Here is a 17680-nt window from a genome sequence, read left to right on the forward strand (position 1 = left end):
CAAGACCAGATACATGTTCTGCCTGTTATAAGTGTGAAAAGCCCATTTACCCCCATTCTGTAAATGGTTGCAAGCCCTCCGATTTGCTAAATACTCTCACTGCCAAAACTTGTGTGAATGTAGAATTAAAGTAGAGCTAGAGCCCTCCAGCCCATTATCCAACAACAAGCTATTGGGCCGACAACCCTTACTGCCTCAGTTATGTAGCTTGAGGTTCATGGTTAGAAAACAAAGGGACAGATGTGGCGGGCAATAGAGTAACAGCACGTCCTGTGCACTGCAGGGTGGGAAGCACTGCATCTTTTTGTTTGCTGAGCTCCTGCGTCAGGTCTAGACGTTGTAGAAGAATGGCAGTGTGCTCCTCGTTAGGTGGGCTTTCCCCGCCAAGAGCCCTGGTATACCTGGCAATGCTTATGTATGAGGTCACCCTGAGAATGTAGACTTGCGAGGGGTGCGTGAGTAAAAACACAGGGTGCTGTGGCATGTGTGCAATCACAGATTTGGTCTGTTAATAGCAGAACATTCCTGCTTTTGCTGTATCAGTGGACAGGTCATTAACATGAGTTCCTCTGAAATGATGGGTCCCTTATCTTTGGCTGTAGGGTGAACCAGCGGGACGGCGGTGGCCTAGTGGTTTGGGGGACTTGCCTGTGGTCAAAAGGTTCCTGGTTTAAATCCATGACTTGAAAGGTACCCTGAGCAAAGTACCGCTACCCCATGCACTGGGCTCCCCAGAGGCTCAATAATAGCTGCCCTCTGCTATGTCACATTCGGGGTTAAATACAGAGAGCATGTTTTATTGTTGTGTGTCAACAACGGCAATTAATCACTGTCACTTTTCAAAAGGAAGATGACAGCTTTTAATGTGCATCCCTCGATGTACAAGCTGAAAATCAGTCAACGTTCCAGCAACAAGTATGGATAAATTCAGCAGAATGGAAGCATCCGGTCCCTTAACACTAAAAGCTGGGAGGACCCACTAACCAGTGAGCTGCAGCTTAAATGTAAATGGCTGTAGCACTGGATTTTAGACAGACTTTCTGTGTTATCATGTAACTATGATCCCTTAATAGCCTCTGTCTCCTAACTGTGTGATTTATACAGATGTCAGGTTTTGCAGCTGAGGGGTATAACGACCTTTTGGCCCGGGACCTGACATCATCTGTCACGATTCTTTCCAGTCTAATAGAGAGATCTGCCTAAACGAATGACCTCCCTCATCCTGAAAATCTGTTGTGTGAGATGAAACCACCATCAAACTCTGGAGTCACTCTTAAGATCAAATTTTGCCTGAATTTAACTTGGAAAAAGCTTCATCTCACTTAAAACCACAAAACCGCTCATACTGTGTACGGCAGAGATGGGGTAAGATCTAAGAAAACTTGACAAGAAATGAGGAAGAAGAAGCTACAGAGTTATACTTTTGGAAACCTACTTTGCTATCTCTCAGATGGAGATATTTACCAGTATACTATCATGGAAAGAATACAATGAATCATTCTGTCTGTCTGTCTGTCTGTCTGTCTGTCTGTCTGTCTGTCTATCTATCTATCTATCTATCTACAGTATCTGTCTGTCTGTCTGTCTGTCTGTCTGTCTGTCTGCCTATCTGTCTATCTGCACTGAAACCCAGCAGATAAAATTCAGTTCAAATATGCCCTACGTACAACATGTTTCTGTTTCAGAGAACGGCCTGCCTGGCGGACAGATTCTGTCTGAGGCTACGTGACTTTCACTAAGCATACAGCATGTAACACATCCTCTCAACTGGAGCTGGACTCCCCCGGACAGTGGCTGCAGTTGGACAGCCAAGCCCTGGATGTCATTGCGGAGTAGGTGGCGCTGGAGTAATTCCTCTATAGTCTGCCAAAGATGACATCACACAGTGCCATCAGCCTCCTTCTCTGGAGAAAGCTGAGCAGCTGGCCAATGACCTGACTGTCTGCCTTTACACAAGGAGAACCTGGATGCCTGGATTTGCCTCCCCCCACTTCTGTCTTATGATGACAGAATGGAATGAAACCTAGTGTGACAGTATACTTCTGTCAGTATTCTTTCTGTGTTATCCAGTAGTGCTGCTGTAATTTTGACAGCTCTGAAAAGAAGTGTATAAAAACTTCTAATCACATATAGATGTTGCGCCATAATCCTTGTGTCCTAATTCTGATGTGTTTCAGAATAGCGTATAACTGCTTCCAAGTAAAACAACACCTGGTAAAGTATCAAACATGCTGATATACTAAAGCTGTAAAATGAGATACGAGACAGGAAGTATTTTTGTTGTGTCTTGGTTAGAAAACCTTTTTGTTTTCTACTCATGAAATGAGAAAAAAGAAGATGACCTGTCTGCCTCAGTAACTGTCAGTTTGTTGCTTTCTTGCGGTTTACAGTGCTGGATGGGAAACATTCGTGCTTTTGAGAAGTCTGGCACAATTATCATATCTGTGTTCCTCTAATAAAGCCTCGTGCATCACAAACCAGGGTAAGAAATTAATGCATGATTGATGGATTTAAAGGTTGATGCAATTTGTCCTCGCTGATACTGGGGAGGTCAAGCCTAACCCTGTTTTGGGTGCCTCTTTAGCTGAACCTTCTAGGTATTAAAAAATAAGGACAGCATTTCCACAGGCCAGTTTTGGTGTATTACCAGTTATACTGGATTGGTTCCTCTCCTCAGGTGTCTTTTTGCTTTAACCTCTGTACTTCTGTACCATGACTAAAAGACTCCCAAGCAAACCCAGTCTAATATTTTACAGCTACAATGACATGTAAGTTTAAATATAATCGCATGCCGCAATGTTAATTTATTGCTATATAAGCACCTCCTAAGTCCCAGCTGATGAATGGATTCTCACTCCAATTCTCTTTTAAGGTCACATTTTAGCTGAATCAGTGAAGACCCTAAATTAACATTCATTAATGACTATGTGAATGCATGCAGAATTTGCTAGCTGAACTGTCAGCAAGAAGTTTTAAATGACCCATTGACCTAATATGGATTTTGCATCATAGGATAACTGCATTTTCTGAGCTTAAGGCAAGGCTAGCTTTCTTGGTATTTGTATTCTCCATTATTTCTCTTTATTAGTGTGACGATCGCCGGTGAAACAGGTGATCGCTCAGGCAGGAGAGCGAGCAAGGAACAGGCAGGCAGGCAGACTTCGGGGTAAACAGGGATTTAATCAGGGCACGGGCAGGACAGAACACGGGCATCGACAAACATCAACGACAGACACTGAACTCTGGTAAGACATGGACTCAAATAGACAGGACTGATTGAAAATAATTGGACACAGCTGGGTACGATCAGGGAAGCACACGTGGATAATCAGGGGGGCGTGGCACACACGAGGATCGTACGAGCCGGGCATGACAATTAGTATTATTTTTCCCATTTTCCCCTGTTTGCTCATGTGTTGCACTTGTCTTGTTTGCAGTTTCTGCGCTTTACACTTCACGGGGCAAAAATAAGATTATAATACTCTATTGCTTATGTATTAATTAACCAACAACTCAATTCTATACTGTTCTCAGTAATGTGTCCTTAATGAATTGTGACGTATGTTTTATCTCAAGCATTTACTATGTTACTATATTCATTCTGTAAACCTTTGTGAACTACTGAAGGAACTACTAAAGTAACTGCTAAGGAACTACTGAAGGAACTACTAAAGGAACTGCTAAGGAACTACTGAAGGAACAAGTAATGAAAAATACAAGTGAAATACTGATATATTTCTTTAGTGTTGAATCATAACGCATCTTTGATTTCAAGTGGCTGTTATATTTGTTCATGATTGGTTCATGATTTGTGCTTCAGTAGTAACTGAGTTATTACTAATTATTTGTGCCCCGTCAAGTGAAGTGGTACCATTTATAAATATTGTGCCGCGGTCCTGGGGAATGTTATTTCATGGCGCTTTGTGCGAATGTGTATACTGTAGATGGTATGAAAATAAAGACCCATATAGCACTAAACTTTGTACTATGCTTAGGGTATGACAGGTTGTAAGGAGGACTGTCAAAAGCAATACAGAGCTTTTGTCAAATTAAATGATATTCCAGAAATAAACTAAAGGGTCAAAATGCCCATTTATGGTTAAACAAAACAATGCAGAAAATTAGTTAAAATTAATTCTAAAAAAAGCAACCTAAAACTAGCCTACTTGAACCCTTGTGTGCCCTACAAAGCACGCCAGACCATAGACTCCACAAATTACCCTGGTGAAAAATTATTATCCTTTAAAAATAAAGCCTTGAATGTCTCTGCAAGTCCAGTGAGGTTAAATATGAGGGTGAGAAGTTTTATTGTCACAAACCACCAAATGATGCTTTAAGTGAGGAGCATTATGGTTAATCTCCCTTTTAACCCACTAAAGTATGTATAAGGCAGGAACATCATGCAAGGGTGAATGGGCTTTTAGATGAAGACAGAATAAAGAATAAAGTTATCAGGAGTCTCCGCCTGGGTCACATGTGTGTGGAGTTTGCATGTTCTCCCCATGTCGCTGTGGGGTTTTCTCCGGCAACTTCAAGACATGCTGAGGCTAATTGGAGTTGCTAAATTGCCCATAGGAGTGCATGTGTGAGTGAATGGTGTGTGAGTGTGCCCTGCGATGGGCTGGCCCCCCATCCTGGGTTGTTCCCAGCCTCGTGCCCATTGCTTCCGGGATAGGCTCCGGACCCCCCCGACCCAGTAGGATAAGCAGTTTGGAAAATAGATGGATGGATGGATGAATGGTTTACAATCTGGTTATTGATTAGGTTGTAACACTTTGTAAAATAGTAATGGACAATTATAAACGTTATAACACAGTTTTCTTTTTATTAATGGGTTACTGCCATTTACAAGTGGCAAAATGTAGCCTTATTGTAGCGGTACTGGGATTTTATACTTTTACAGAACTTTATGCAGTGTCACCAAGCAAAGACAGAATTAGGAGGTTACTATCTTCATATAAACAAAGTTAGACAGATCTGGGGGTGATTCACAAATATTTTGAATACTTGTCATCAGTGAAACGGAGTATCCACACCCATCGGGTGTTGCAGCATATTCCTGCTCTAACATACAACATCCATGTGGACTCTTTTCTCTGAAAAGAAGCCACATTACAGGTTAGCAAACGGACCCTTCCTGGCATTTTAATGTACAGGATCATTACTGCCTGAAGCATTTGGGCCAGTATGTGGTTCGCAGTACATTTATGAGTTTACAAGTGCTGTGGTTTTATTTGAAGGGTATGAGTAAACACAAGATTAAGTACAGGATTGTACTTTTTAAACACTTGGAAGCTAGTGGGAGGGAAAATGAATGAAGCAAACAGAAAACTATTGCACATCTTTGCATGAGTCTTGACTATTTTAATGGCTGTTTGTCTGAAGAGAGCTGAGAGCAGGGACTCCCAGATGACCAGAGGTTTGCGTCATTTTTATCCCACTTGTTTGGGTACATCGCCTGGTTTTCTCTGAAAACCTGAAACCAAATGACCTTCATGCCAGCCTCAATTGCCCATGTTGTGATTTTGTTTGTTGGTCTCTCCAGTCTCCACAAAAATAATATAATTTCATTTGTCTTTGAGGGTTGTTTATCCCAGGTTTTTAGGTCACCCCCCTTCTCAGATTTCCCATGTCACATGGTGGTTTTTAGCTAAATTTCATTATTAGCTTTATTCTATTACTAAAATGATCATTCTGAGCCAAGAGCTTGTAACATACCATAAATAAATATGAGAGGAGTGCAGTAATATTTTGAACTTCATGGCTTTGCAGAATAGGCTCCGGACCCCCCGCGACCCAGTAGGATAAGCGGTTTGGAAAATGGATGGATGGATGGCTTTGCAGAGTCAGGTTCAGTCCTGTGTTGTGTATGTTTACCCTGATGAGCCAAAACGTTATGTGATGTAGTTCAACTGTAATCATTCGCACCCAGAATAATCAGGATGCTTTTTAAATCTTACTGCGGATGCAAGATCCAAGAAGTTTCACTTCTACCTGCCAGGAAAAGCCATTACACAAGTAGAATCTGGACTCCTTGGAGTTGGGCGAACATATATTGGACTTTACGTAGGAACACAGAAAAACACAGCAAATATTTTTAACCTTTTTATACTTCAAAATGCAAAAATCAAAACCTGTATGAAAGGATCCCATGATGCTAGCGAAAGTAATTTGAACATTAATTAGCTGTGAGATGAAGAGGTGGTTATTCTGCATGTTATATATCATCAGACCCTACTTACTTAATATCTTGACTTAAATGGTCCTTAAATTATCCTTCAGGGAGCCTATCCCAGAAACTATGGGCATGAGGCAGAGAGCAACCCAGAACAGGGGATCAGCCCATCGCAGGGCACACTCACACACCATTCACTCACACACCATTCACTCACACATGCACTCCTACAGGCAATTCCGTAACTCCAATTAGCTTCAGCATGTCTTTGGACTGTGGGGGGAAAGTGGAGTACCCGGAGGAAACCCCACGACGACATGGGGAGAACATGCAAACTCTGCACACATGTGACCCAGCCAGAGACTCGAACCCGGGTCCCAGAGGTGTGAGGCAACAGTGCTAACCACTGCACCACCATGCCGCCCACCCATTTATTGTTGTGTGATATTAAATTATTATCTGCTATGATTTGGATTCTGAATAAGGATGGCAAGGGCTACCCACAAAAGCATTCATCCTGGAAAGGGAACGGATTGACGTCCTCTCAGCGTAGCAGCTTGCCTCTGAAATCCTACTGCTAAGCGCACACTGGGTTTGAGCTCGCAGACCTCTGCCAAAAGGTGCACACACATGGAGACAGGAGAAGATGCACACAGGCTGCACACCTGTCTGCAGACAAGCTGGCATCGCTGGCATTACTGCTCAGGGTATAAATATTTAGACTAAGCACAGCTTTTCATTTACGTGGTGATTCAATTTGGAGAGAATCTAGGTCACAGTAAACATTGTAGCTTAAACAGACATAACTGGCTGCGCTGATTTTAAAGTGGCCTCCTCTTCTTCCCTGGGTTGTGTCAGGGAAAAGGTTTCAATTTAAATGCAGAAAATGGTCGTAACAAAAAACACCTTTATTGCTTTTCGAGGAAACAAATATGAAAATTAGGAGAACACATAAAATCTTTTTTGTACAAATAACCAGAGAGAAAAAATAAAAGGGGGTTTGGCTGGCACATTCCATACAGGCAGAGTCCGAATCTTGAGTCATACAAATGATTCATCTTTATCATTTTTGTTCACCGTTGTGTTTTGTCCACTATCTGATATGCTATGACATAATCATTGATTAAAATACTAAAATAGTAGCTTAATTTTCTCCCCAAATGTGCCATTACAAATCATTTTTACCTATAATTAAAGAATAGAACCCAAACAACAAACTCCCTTTCAATCAATGCTTTCTGGCTTTATTCGAGGATAGATGTTGGAGACCATAACACAGATTGGATGCCATTTTTTTGTTCTTGGTCTTGCCATAGTAGGTCTTTAAGGATGCTGGCTTATCTAATGCATTCGAATGAGCATTTGCACATAGGAATATCCTCACATTCTTTTTTCGTTAATTAATATCTCCTTTTTGGATTTAAGGTGGTTGCTATGTACAGCTGCTAATTAATTTAGTCAATGAAGGGCAAGTTCAAAGGTATGCATACTGTCTGTGTAACTCTGTCTCTCGGGTGTGTAATGCTGGTCATTTCGGCCAGGCTCAGTGCTGCTGCAGTGTTTCCCTCGGCAGGCATGGAATGGGGGCGAGCAGCCCCTTCGGGGGGGGGGGGGGGGGGGGGGGGGCTGACTCGTGCAGCCCTTGTCTGCTGCGGGCCACATTTAAGCTGTCCCTGCACATACACATCACTGGGATGAGGCCAGCAGTGACCTACCCAGATTCTGTCATACGGTATAAATACCGCAGGAGTAGTTTAGTTGTGAATGTGGTGAGGATTTTGTGGATTTTGTAGAATGTAGCTAGTGTTTCTCTGGGCTGACAAGCCACTAAATCAGAAGAATTGTTTATACAGACCCGTAATATGCCTTCTTCCAGGGGGTGAGGTCAAGCACATGTGAAGCGTACCGTCCTCATTTAATTAATCAGAATCCATCGACTATCCAACTTGCATGTCATTTGGTTTGGTACATACACTTCTGAAGCAATGGTTTACTGAAGCATCATGCTCCAAAAGAAAAGAATAATATTTCACACCTTATGGAATTTTATTAAATATGATTCATTAATGTGCAAAATACAAAAATGTTGCAACAAGTCCTTCTGCTAACCTGACCAGTAATTTAGAAATTGTATAATGTGTGTATAGTGTATAGCCTGTGTGTGTGTGTGTGTGTGTGTGTGAGCAGGTGTACCTTACACAGTGTCCCCACAACGTGATGAATTAATGTTTTTTCCCTTTAGGAAAACTCAGTTTAATAATAATATGTGAGTGCAGTGAAAACACAAAAAATGCAAAAACTCTTGTATTTTGCTCAGTTACTTATGGTTATAGGGCAGGGTGGGGGTTAAGGTTGCATAGTTAGCGTTAGCATTTTTCCCATAGAAATGAATGAGCGGTCCCCATAAAGATATGTGTGTTACCCGTGTTTGTGTGTGTGTGTGTGTGTGTGTGTGTGTGTGTGTGTGTGTGTATTAGCTATAAATTACATTGTGGAGGACGAAATGTTCCCCCCCAATGTAAAAAAATACCTGTTATTTTGACACTATTGGGACCATTTTTCAGGTCCCCTCAAAGATCTGTGACTGCAATCGAAAAACTAAAAATGCCAAAAGCCTCATATTTTGTTTGATTGCTTACACTGGTTAAGGTTAAGTAGGGGTTTGAGGTTGTGGTGATTAGAGTTTTCCCCATCGAAATGAATTGTGAGTCACCAAAAAGATAATTATAAACCTCTGTGTGTGTGTGTGTGTGTGTGTGTGTGTGTGTGTGTGTGTGTGTGTGTGTGTGTGTGTGTGTGTGTGTGCGTGTAAAAGAATGTAACTTTCCGTATACAAAAGAAAAAAAATAAAGCCTTTTTCAAGAAAGGAGTAATGAGTTAACAACTTACAGCATTTCTGCAGCAATAGAAGTAAATTAAGCCGTAAAACCAAAGCATGCAAACAATTCGTCCAGGTCTCCCAACATTTGTTGATTGCTTACAATCCCTATTTCTGTAAAAAAAAAAAAAAAAGCAGAGTTTGAATAGACTGTAGTACTACAGCCTCTGAGGCATTATTTGGACAATATTGCATTGCTTGAAATAGCATTTCGCTGTAATAATTATAAAAGGTATCAACAAAGATATTCAGGCAAACCATTATAATCGTTAAAAATGCATGTCTATACTTGCAAAGATGCAAAGAAATCAAGTTGTCACTTGGAAACTGGAGGAAACTGACAGCACGAGGTCAGTGACTCGCATAGAGTGACTGGCACCCTGAAGCCGAAGTGCTACCACAGCATTTCGCGGCATCATGTCTACACCTAGTTGGTCAGGGGTTGATCCTACAGCAAGATAATGACCCAAAACATACCTCCAACTATGTCTGAGCCATTTTAGAAGAAAAGATCAAGACAATATGCTTCCGTTAATGTAATACACAGTCTCCAGACTTAAATCATATCGAGCTGGTTTGGGATGAACCATACAGAAGGATAAAAGCAAAACAAAGTACAAGAGTGACAGATTTGTGGGAACTTGGTGCGAAAACCTTTCTAAACGATATGTGATTTCCATTGTAGAAATCATGCCATACTTTATTAAATCAAAAATTTAGATCAGACCTAAATTGTGTTTTAAAAAACACCGTTGTTTGTTGTTTAACGCATTAATTTTAGACAACAATTTCAATGAAAGCTGGAAAGCTGGGTGTTTTAGGACTTCGAAGCGGTGGCGTAACTATCCTGCCTGACGTCTACACTATATCGATAGACATTAGGACCTAGCGGAATCTTCAAATAGTAGCTGAAGGAGTGGTGTAGTGATATCGGTCCACTTCGCTGCTCGAACTATCTAGGACTTGGCTGCGCTTGTCAGTGCGAATCCTACCTTTTAACCTGCGCGTTTTGGTCGTTTTCGTATCTATGAAACACTAACATTTGGGTGGAGTTTGTAAATAAAAGCCTTTCCGTCATGGTGCACAACTAATCTGTTTGCTCTGTCTTCATAAGAAGAAGCTCACCTCCTTTATCCGTTTCATAGCAGTTATAGGTATCTGCTTCGATTTACATAGTTTTTTTTTTGCAGAATTTTATAGGTGTTTTGTAACTACCAATTCGGGAAGATCTTTCTTTTTAATGAATTCGGATAGTGATGTGTATCTCGGTCGGGAGAAAGCAAGCATGATGAGGAAGAGAGCGCTCCTGCTGAGGAAAGGGTGCAGCTTCGAAATAACAAGGTAAGGCAAGCGGCGACTTGCGTTTGGGACCGTGCCTCTCTCGACCTAATAGCGATACTAGAAAGCATATTGTACCAGCCATTTTATTCATGAACATCAAGCCGCTTCCAGTAATTGAGCCATCACCTGCGGTGATGGACGAGACGGCAAAGGTCGGTCCCGGGGGGAGACGAATTGGGCTTTAAGTGCTTGATCGGGAGATGTGTTGCAAACCCTGGTGTTTATAACCTCGCATTACGCTTGATGAGTTTCTGTGGCTTTAAATTAGCGACGACGTAAGTCCATCTGGAGTTTTAGTCCAACAATAAAACACATGATTTTTTGCATTTTATGAAGTTATTTTTAATTTTTAATGCAGCTGACCAGTGTCATGATATAAAGACTGTCGAGACCATTACATTTCAGCTTGTACATATTAAATGTGTGATCAGAAATGTAAACGTAAGTTGCAGTAATTTTTTGGGTTAAATTTAAACATATGTGCGGTAAAATGTGAGGCGAGTGGCTTCTAGCAGAAACCTCATGTCTTCGCAATATGCTTTTCTATATAGAAAACATTTTTGCCCGTACATTTCCGGAATTGTAATGGACTTTGGCAAACCGATTTGAAGCGAATCGATGGATTAAAAAGTTTTCTCATGGATAATAGTATTTTTTGGATGTAGTAGTATTTCTAATTATGACCACTAGATGGAGGTATTTCTTCTGTAATGCTTGCTTTTACCAAGCGAGTTAAATCTATCCATCCGTCCGTCAATCCATACATCCATTCATCCATCCAGTCCTTCCATCCATCCATTTTCCATGTCACCTTGTCCCACAGAACATTATGGATAAACTGGTGCAAGGCAGGCAATAATCCATGGCAGGGCGCTAACCAAGCGTGAGTTCTCTCGACCAGTAGATATATTTACATACAAACTAATATCAAAGACTAATCAAAATAACTTCATAATAATATGTAATATTTGGTCGACACCAAATAAAAAGTCACTCAAGAATAATTCTTACTAAAACATACATTTAAAGAAAAAAATCCATAAATATATATGCAATCACTGAAATGTAGTCTAAACATACACTGTCAGGGAAGAGCCGTGATTGGAGAACACAGGCCCAGCCAAGAGCTGGTGGTCGGTTCAGTCGATAACTGAAGAGACGAGGGACAGACCCTAATTGTTGGGCCCAGGAAACAAAGGAACTGACACCCCACACGACAGCAGCGGGGCGTGGTGGGTATGTTTGGATGGAGGTTCAAGAGGTAAAGTTTAACTGGCCACCGAAAGTGGTGTCTTGTTTGTGGTGAGTTTTCCCACTGTAGGTTACAGTAGGCTCTGCTTCTCTCGGTTCCGGTGGGAGCAAATGCAGAGTGCTTTCCAATCAGCTTCCCTGTACCCCACTATTGGGATAACACTGATTCTTCTCCCGCCCACTTCATCCCATCCAAAGAATCAGCAACAGGCAGTGTGGTGTGTATCAGCTGCCTAATTTAAGAGAACAATCTATAATTGTTTTATGCAGAGATCATTCTGTTGTGGTTCGTGGTTCAGGAAACTGAGTTATTGGGTTGCGGATTTGTATCTGAAACAGTTTTATCGATCAAAAATCGGTCACTCGAGGTGTAAACGGCAACTGCACCATGCTAACAGTGAGTATCTACTTACATATTTAGAAAAGGAGATGAATTATAATCCACAGCAGAAATAACATTTTTGGTCCATGATATCCTTTGCTTCCTGTAAAATTTCAGAGTGATATAGAGGAATATTGTTTGGTTTATTTGTTACTTTTCATTTATCTTTTTAAATTTAATTTCAAACATAAATAACTTAAGTGAATCCTAATATTAATCCAGGATGACAAGTGGGTAGATCTAGGGATTAAAACAAGTTTGCTTTCGAGCTGTAAATAGTTACTTGACTCTGTATTCCAAATGTAATACTTGAAAATGGTTTGACTGTATTTTGACAAATGTTATGCAGTTTAATTTTAATCTGTACTTTGCTGTTGACTTATACATCCACTTTTATGTAGCTTAAAGAACATGCAATAAAGGGAATCCATTGTCCATTTGATGGGTTCATGCTGACAGCCATGAAAGCAATATCCTGGTTCTAGTTATTTTACATGCAGGAAAATGGGGAAAAAACACAAAATCTCAGCTCAGATCTGCTGGGTCAGAAAGGATGATGATTGACATTTCAAAAATAAAGTGGCAACTGCTAGAGAAAATGTTAAAAATCACTCTGAGAAGACGGCCGGCCAGAACACACTGACATTGAAAATCCTAGTGTTACACCCATTAAAGAGATTGGAGTAAATAGTTCATTTATCACAATGGTTGTGGTTCAGTTGATGTGTTGGTTAATCTGACAACATGGGTCGATAGTCATGTTAAAGGACACCAGCTACAGCTAAACATTCTCAAATGTTTAGAAAGTCTGTTTTCAGTAAATGAGCAGCAAATACAGGTTGTTTCCAGCTGAAAGCAGAAGAAAATGGAGCTGCTGTAGCATGTATTGGACAGCAGGGGGCTCTGCAGTCCATTTTGAGCTTTTAAAGGCGCTTGTAGCCGTGTGTCGAATGCTGTTTGTGAAGAGCAGCGAAACAAACACAGAATTGTTGGAAAATGCTTAACAGTGGCAGTCGAAAGTTTGTACACGCAAGCAGCCTATAAAGGAGAGTGATTGAGCGTCGCAACACATGATCTGGCCACCTAAGCTAAATGCAGTAGAAATGGTTTTGGAAGAGTCTGACCAGAGAGTGAGGGAAAAGTATCCAATGACTGCTGAGCATGTATGTGGTACCTGCTGCAGGTCAGCTGGAAAAGAGTAAAGGAGAAAGTCCCTGGAGCCATTGGGGTTAAGGACATAAGCTCAGGAGCCCAGTGGTGGCGTCACTCTGTTGACCACATAATTTGAACCAGTAACCTTCTGAGTCCCGACCCTCAAAGCTAATGCCCCCCCTCCCCCCATAATTCCATATATGTTATTTTATAGTTTTTGTGTCTTTATAATCATTATATAATACAGAGAATATTAGAAATAATTCTTTCTATGGGTGGAAGTGTCAAAATGTATATCTGAATGGGATAATTCTTCCCATGTTTACCCCAGAATACCACCCTAAATGAACAGGAGCAACTAGTGAACTAGTTCCAGTACTCAAGAACAGAAGTATGGAGGACGGTAAAAATCCCCGGATGTTGTTCATGACCCTCCCCAAATATCAAGGATACATCCTCACCAATAAGAACAGCCCAATACAGTAATTAATTGCCTCCCAAGTTCATTCCTGGGAGGCAAGTTAGCAAGAACGCTCTTGCCAGGAATACAAACACGTTCTTCGCATGCTCGGTACTGAGAAACACCCTTTGTTTACTGCTCTAGAGGGATAGAATCAATAGCACAGGAGATGTTAGTCTTGTATCTTTGCACCGTTTGCTTCTTCTGTTAGCTTGGGCGTCGCCGCCATTAAATCTGAGGGGGACGTGTCCCCCTCACATTTCATAATTATTTGCTTGGACCCCCCCACACACACACATTTATCATAAAATATTAGTTTTATACCATTGTGTGTGTGTGTGTGTGTGTGTCCCACATTCAAAATGCTTCTGACACCCCTGTCTGTTCGGTTACTTTGTGCTGGTTCACATGGCAGTGAAACAACTGGTAGCCTACCACTGGATTCCAGTGTGAAGAGAAAGCTGGGTAAATCCCGAAATAGGAGTAATAAAGTAGAGCCAGAACAGAGGTGACTAATTTGTTTATCCCGAAAATTGTCGCTGAAAATGAAAATAACAGACATGTTGCTATAAGTCAATTGATCATATTACCTTATACACAGACATGCAACCTCTGGAGATTCTGTTTCCATAGTTTTCAGGGGTCCCAAGAGGTTGCCTACCCTTTCCTCGTGGTAAGTCTCCCCAGGTCACAGTATAACACATTCTCCTTGGCTGTACTTGACATTCTTGTGTTCTAGCGTATCCATTTGGCATCATCTTCCATTGCCGAACTACAGTTCCAGTACTCAACAACATGGAGGACAGTAAAAAAAAAACCCTGGTTTAACCCCCTGAGCTACATGCTTCCCCTGCTAGACTAGGACACTAACAAAACTCTGAACGGTTATAAAACTGTAAACAGTGTTTTTATGTTAGCACCTTATTCAGCTTATGTTACATACACCTGAGTGTGTGGCACTGTGAGCTAAGCCTTTCTACTCGTGGACTAAAGGTCACCAGTTCAAGCCCAGCATCAGCACATGTGGGGGCCCTTGAGCAAGGCCTCTGACCCCCAGCTGCCTATAGGCACCCCATCCAATTGTCTCAATTTTTTCTTTTTTACAGTGAGGAAAAAGGCTCCAGGACATTAACCTACCTGTAAAAAACCCTGAAAATACTGCATCTTTTTCCCGGTTACACTCTCTCGGAGTGCTACAGTGAGACTTTTGCATTCAACTCTAATATTGCACCATAAACTATTTCATACCCATTAATATATCATTTAATTCAGCTGAGAGGTTAGTTATACTCAGCTCTCACATGACTCCCAGGGCTCAGAACCAGAGGAGTAATACAGCTGTGTGTGAGGGCAGCAATGTGTCACTTCAGCATGACAACACACTGCAACACACACACGCTGATTGTATCAAGCTGGGCTATTGTGATTTTTAAAGCAGATAGCTCCCCTGCTGCAGTGCAAAATATCATTAGCATGGCCTAACAATGAGGAACATAACAGGGAACAATCCGTGATGTGAGGAAGTGTGGCAATAAAATGCTGTCGATCCGCATGAATTATACCTACTTCTAAATTTAGTAGCCTTGTAAAACACTGATCATTAGCTGTCACAGTTGAAATGAGTGTAGGCAGGGTGCATGTATCATACTCAATACATAAACAGCACAAATGAAAATAAAATTATATCACCTATAATCCTAATACTAAACCTAATTCTAATATTAAGCATAACCCTTGGCCTAGCCTAACCATGGATGTTAACCTTACTCTCTCCATATCAGTAATCCTAATGCAATCCCAAACCATATTACCTTAGAGAGGAATCTGTTAAATATAGTGTGTTGTTCCACGCAAAAAAAGAATAATAAATAAATAAATAAATAAACGATGACGATTTTAATAAAGAATCTGTTTGACTCAATCTTATGCTACAATAACAACATTTCTGTAAAACTAAACCAGTTAAGCAGGCTCAGCGGGATGCAGGTACTTCGTCAAAGCATTTATTTAAAGATTTCTCTTTTGTTTATAAGTCTTTATACCCTACGTGAGGCTCCCTGATCCTGGCGAATCATGGCAGCCACGAAAAGCAAATTTCAGTCTTTATGGCATTAAAGGGGGGGGGGGGGGTCACTGGGCAGTCGGTTGTATAGGCAGAGTGACATTGAAGAAGTTGTGAGATAAACGGTACTTTTCGAAACTTCTGGTCTCAGCGTATTTACTTGGTAGGTTTCACCGTTTTGATTTAAGCAGTTTCACTTTAAAACATCATTCACGAATTATAGCAATTACAAGTTTTTAAAGTGTGTTTTTAAACTGTGTTTTTAAAGATTACTCTCCGATGTTATCGACCGCCTGTAAGTGCTGGCTGTTCCGAAAGATGCGTGATCATCTCCCACAGAGGCGGCTCCCCTACAGCTATTTTGAGAGGCTGGCCTTTCCGTTGCAACACATGAGCTGTGACTGTGGTTATAATACTACACAATGAACAGACACTATTTCATTCGGAGCATCAGCAACGGCGCTATGAATCGTAAGCCGTTTATGTCGTGCTCACGTGAATCAGGCTTTTTTTATGGATGGTGAGCGCTGCGATCCAGAATAAACAGGACAGTATTTTAAGGAATATCCATAACAGAAGCTGTTAACTGCCGTCTCTTGTTGGGCAAAACGCATTAGGATATGAGCAGTGGGGATCCGGCGTCTCTTAAGCTACTGAGGTGCTCCCACCGGTAAATACACGTTTACATTGTCTTCTGAAATAATACACCCTACCACAGGTTTTTCTGACGTTGTTGAAAATACTTAGATTTCATATCCATTCGAATTGTTATAGCTGCGTTTTATAGTGTAAGTGCAGCTCTCAGTATACATTTTTGCAAACTGGAAAATAAGAGCACATTCTACTGCAGTAATGTTTATCATGACGCACAATTAAGGGTAAAAACTACCAGGATAGAATTGTAATGGATGTTTAATGTCTCTGAATGTAAAGTGCTTCACAAGATCTACACCTAAGTCAATTCAAGTTTTTGAAATCGCTATTAATTCTTTGAAAAACAAAATATAAATCCAAAAGCATAACATTTACATCTGAAAAATCCTGATGACTCAGTGAGATATACAATACAATACATCGGCTTTTCACCATTAAGGAAACTTGACAGTGTACGGGCTATTAAAACTTTTTTACGCATGTTTTTGTAATGTTTGAAAGCCTGCACGAAAACTTAACCTGACTATCACTCTCCAAACTCATTTAAGCGATTTATTTAAATTGTGTGCGTATTTATTTTTTTTTGATAAACAAGGAGGGACATTTAAAATGATGTTATTGCTACCCAAAGTTACTATGCATTGAAGTTTGTAAGTGCTTACATTTTTGTAACTGTGAATGTTGCATGGAAAATTATTGATTCATGTCATTTTAACCATTTCCAGTATTAATATCGGCGCGCAATATTTACCGCTCTACGACTGTTAAACTTTGCTTTCACATGTTTGCTTATTAGCAAATGATTAGGTGCTTAGGGGCAGTGGCGAAGAAGGGGTATCACTGGGGGGGGGGATCTCGGTCTATTGGTTAATTTTGCGGTGGGTCACCTGCCGTGATGGACTTGGGGTGGATCCCCTTCCGCCATGCATCTAATGGTTAGGGGTAAATAGATACATAAACTATTTAAGTGGACAACTGAGAAAGTAAGTTGCACTTTATGTTGTTCGCGGAAGCGGTGTAAATTAGAGGCGGGGTTGGTTTTGATAGTATCCTGCGAGCAGTTGGTGTAACTTGGCACCCGGAATGGAACGAACGTACTGCCGTGTGCATCCTGCCAAAATATCGCTGCCAGCACGTGGGTGGCGAGTGACTGACGTATGTGTTACAATGTTTCCCTTTGCATGAGCACGTCTCGAGCGGCCCGGGTGTAATATCAACTTGCTCCTTCGTGAAATGATGCGGCGCGCATTTCGCTGCAGGTCCAGTCTTCAGTTTCGAAGATCTTCGCCGGGGAAGCAGGTCCCCTGCGTACAGTTTGTGAATTT

At 41.1% G+C, this 17680-nt stretch overlaps 1 protein-coding gene across 6 annotated transcripts in view; it reads left to right on the plus strand.

The window, feature by feature from the left end:
- The first annotated feature begins 9972 nt into the window (after positions 1 to 9972).
- LOC125716627 (GTPase-activating Rap/Ran-GAP domain-like protein 3) overlaps positions 9973 to 17680 on the plus strand; it is a 44940-nt gene continuing 37232 nt past the window's right edge. For 3 of the 6 annotated variants that reach the window (XM_048989140.1, XM_048989181.1, XM_048989216.1), the window contains exon 1: positions 9973 to 10394. In XM_048989140.1, coding sequence (XP_048845097.1) covers positions 10294 to 10394 — 101 coding nt within the window. In that variant the 5' untranslated portion in view covers positions 9973 to 10293. Of the gene's footprint in view, positions 10395 to 16079; positions 16372 to 17680 lie in introns of those variants that run through there. The other 3 variants (XM_048989172.1, XM_048989191.1, XM_048989198.1) reach the window with 2 other exon arrangements.

This window comes from Brienomyrus brachyistius, chromosome 2 (assembly GCF_023856365.1).
Source record: "Brienomyrus brachyistius isolate T26 chromosome 2, BBRACH_0.4, whole genome shotgun sequence".
Classification (NCBI taxonomy): Eukaryota; Metazoa; Chordata; class Actinopteri; order Osteoglossiformes; family Mormyridae; genus Brienomyrus; species Brienomyrus brachyistius.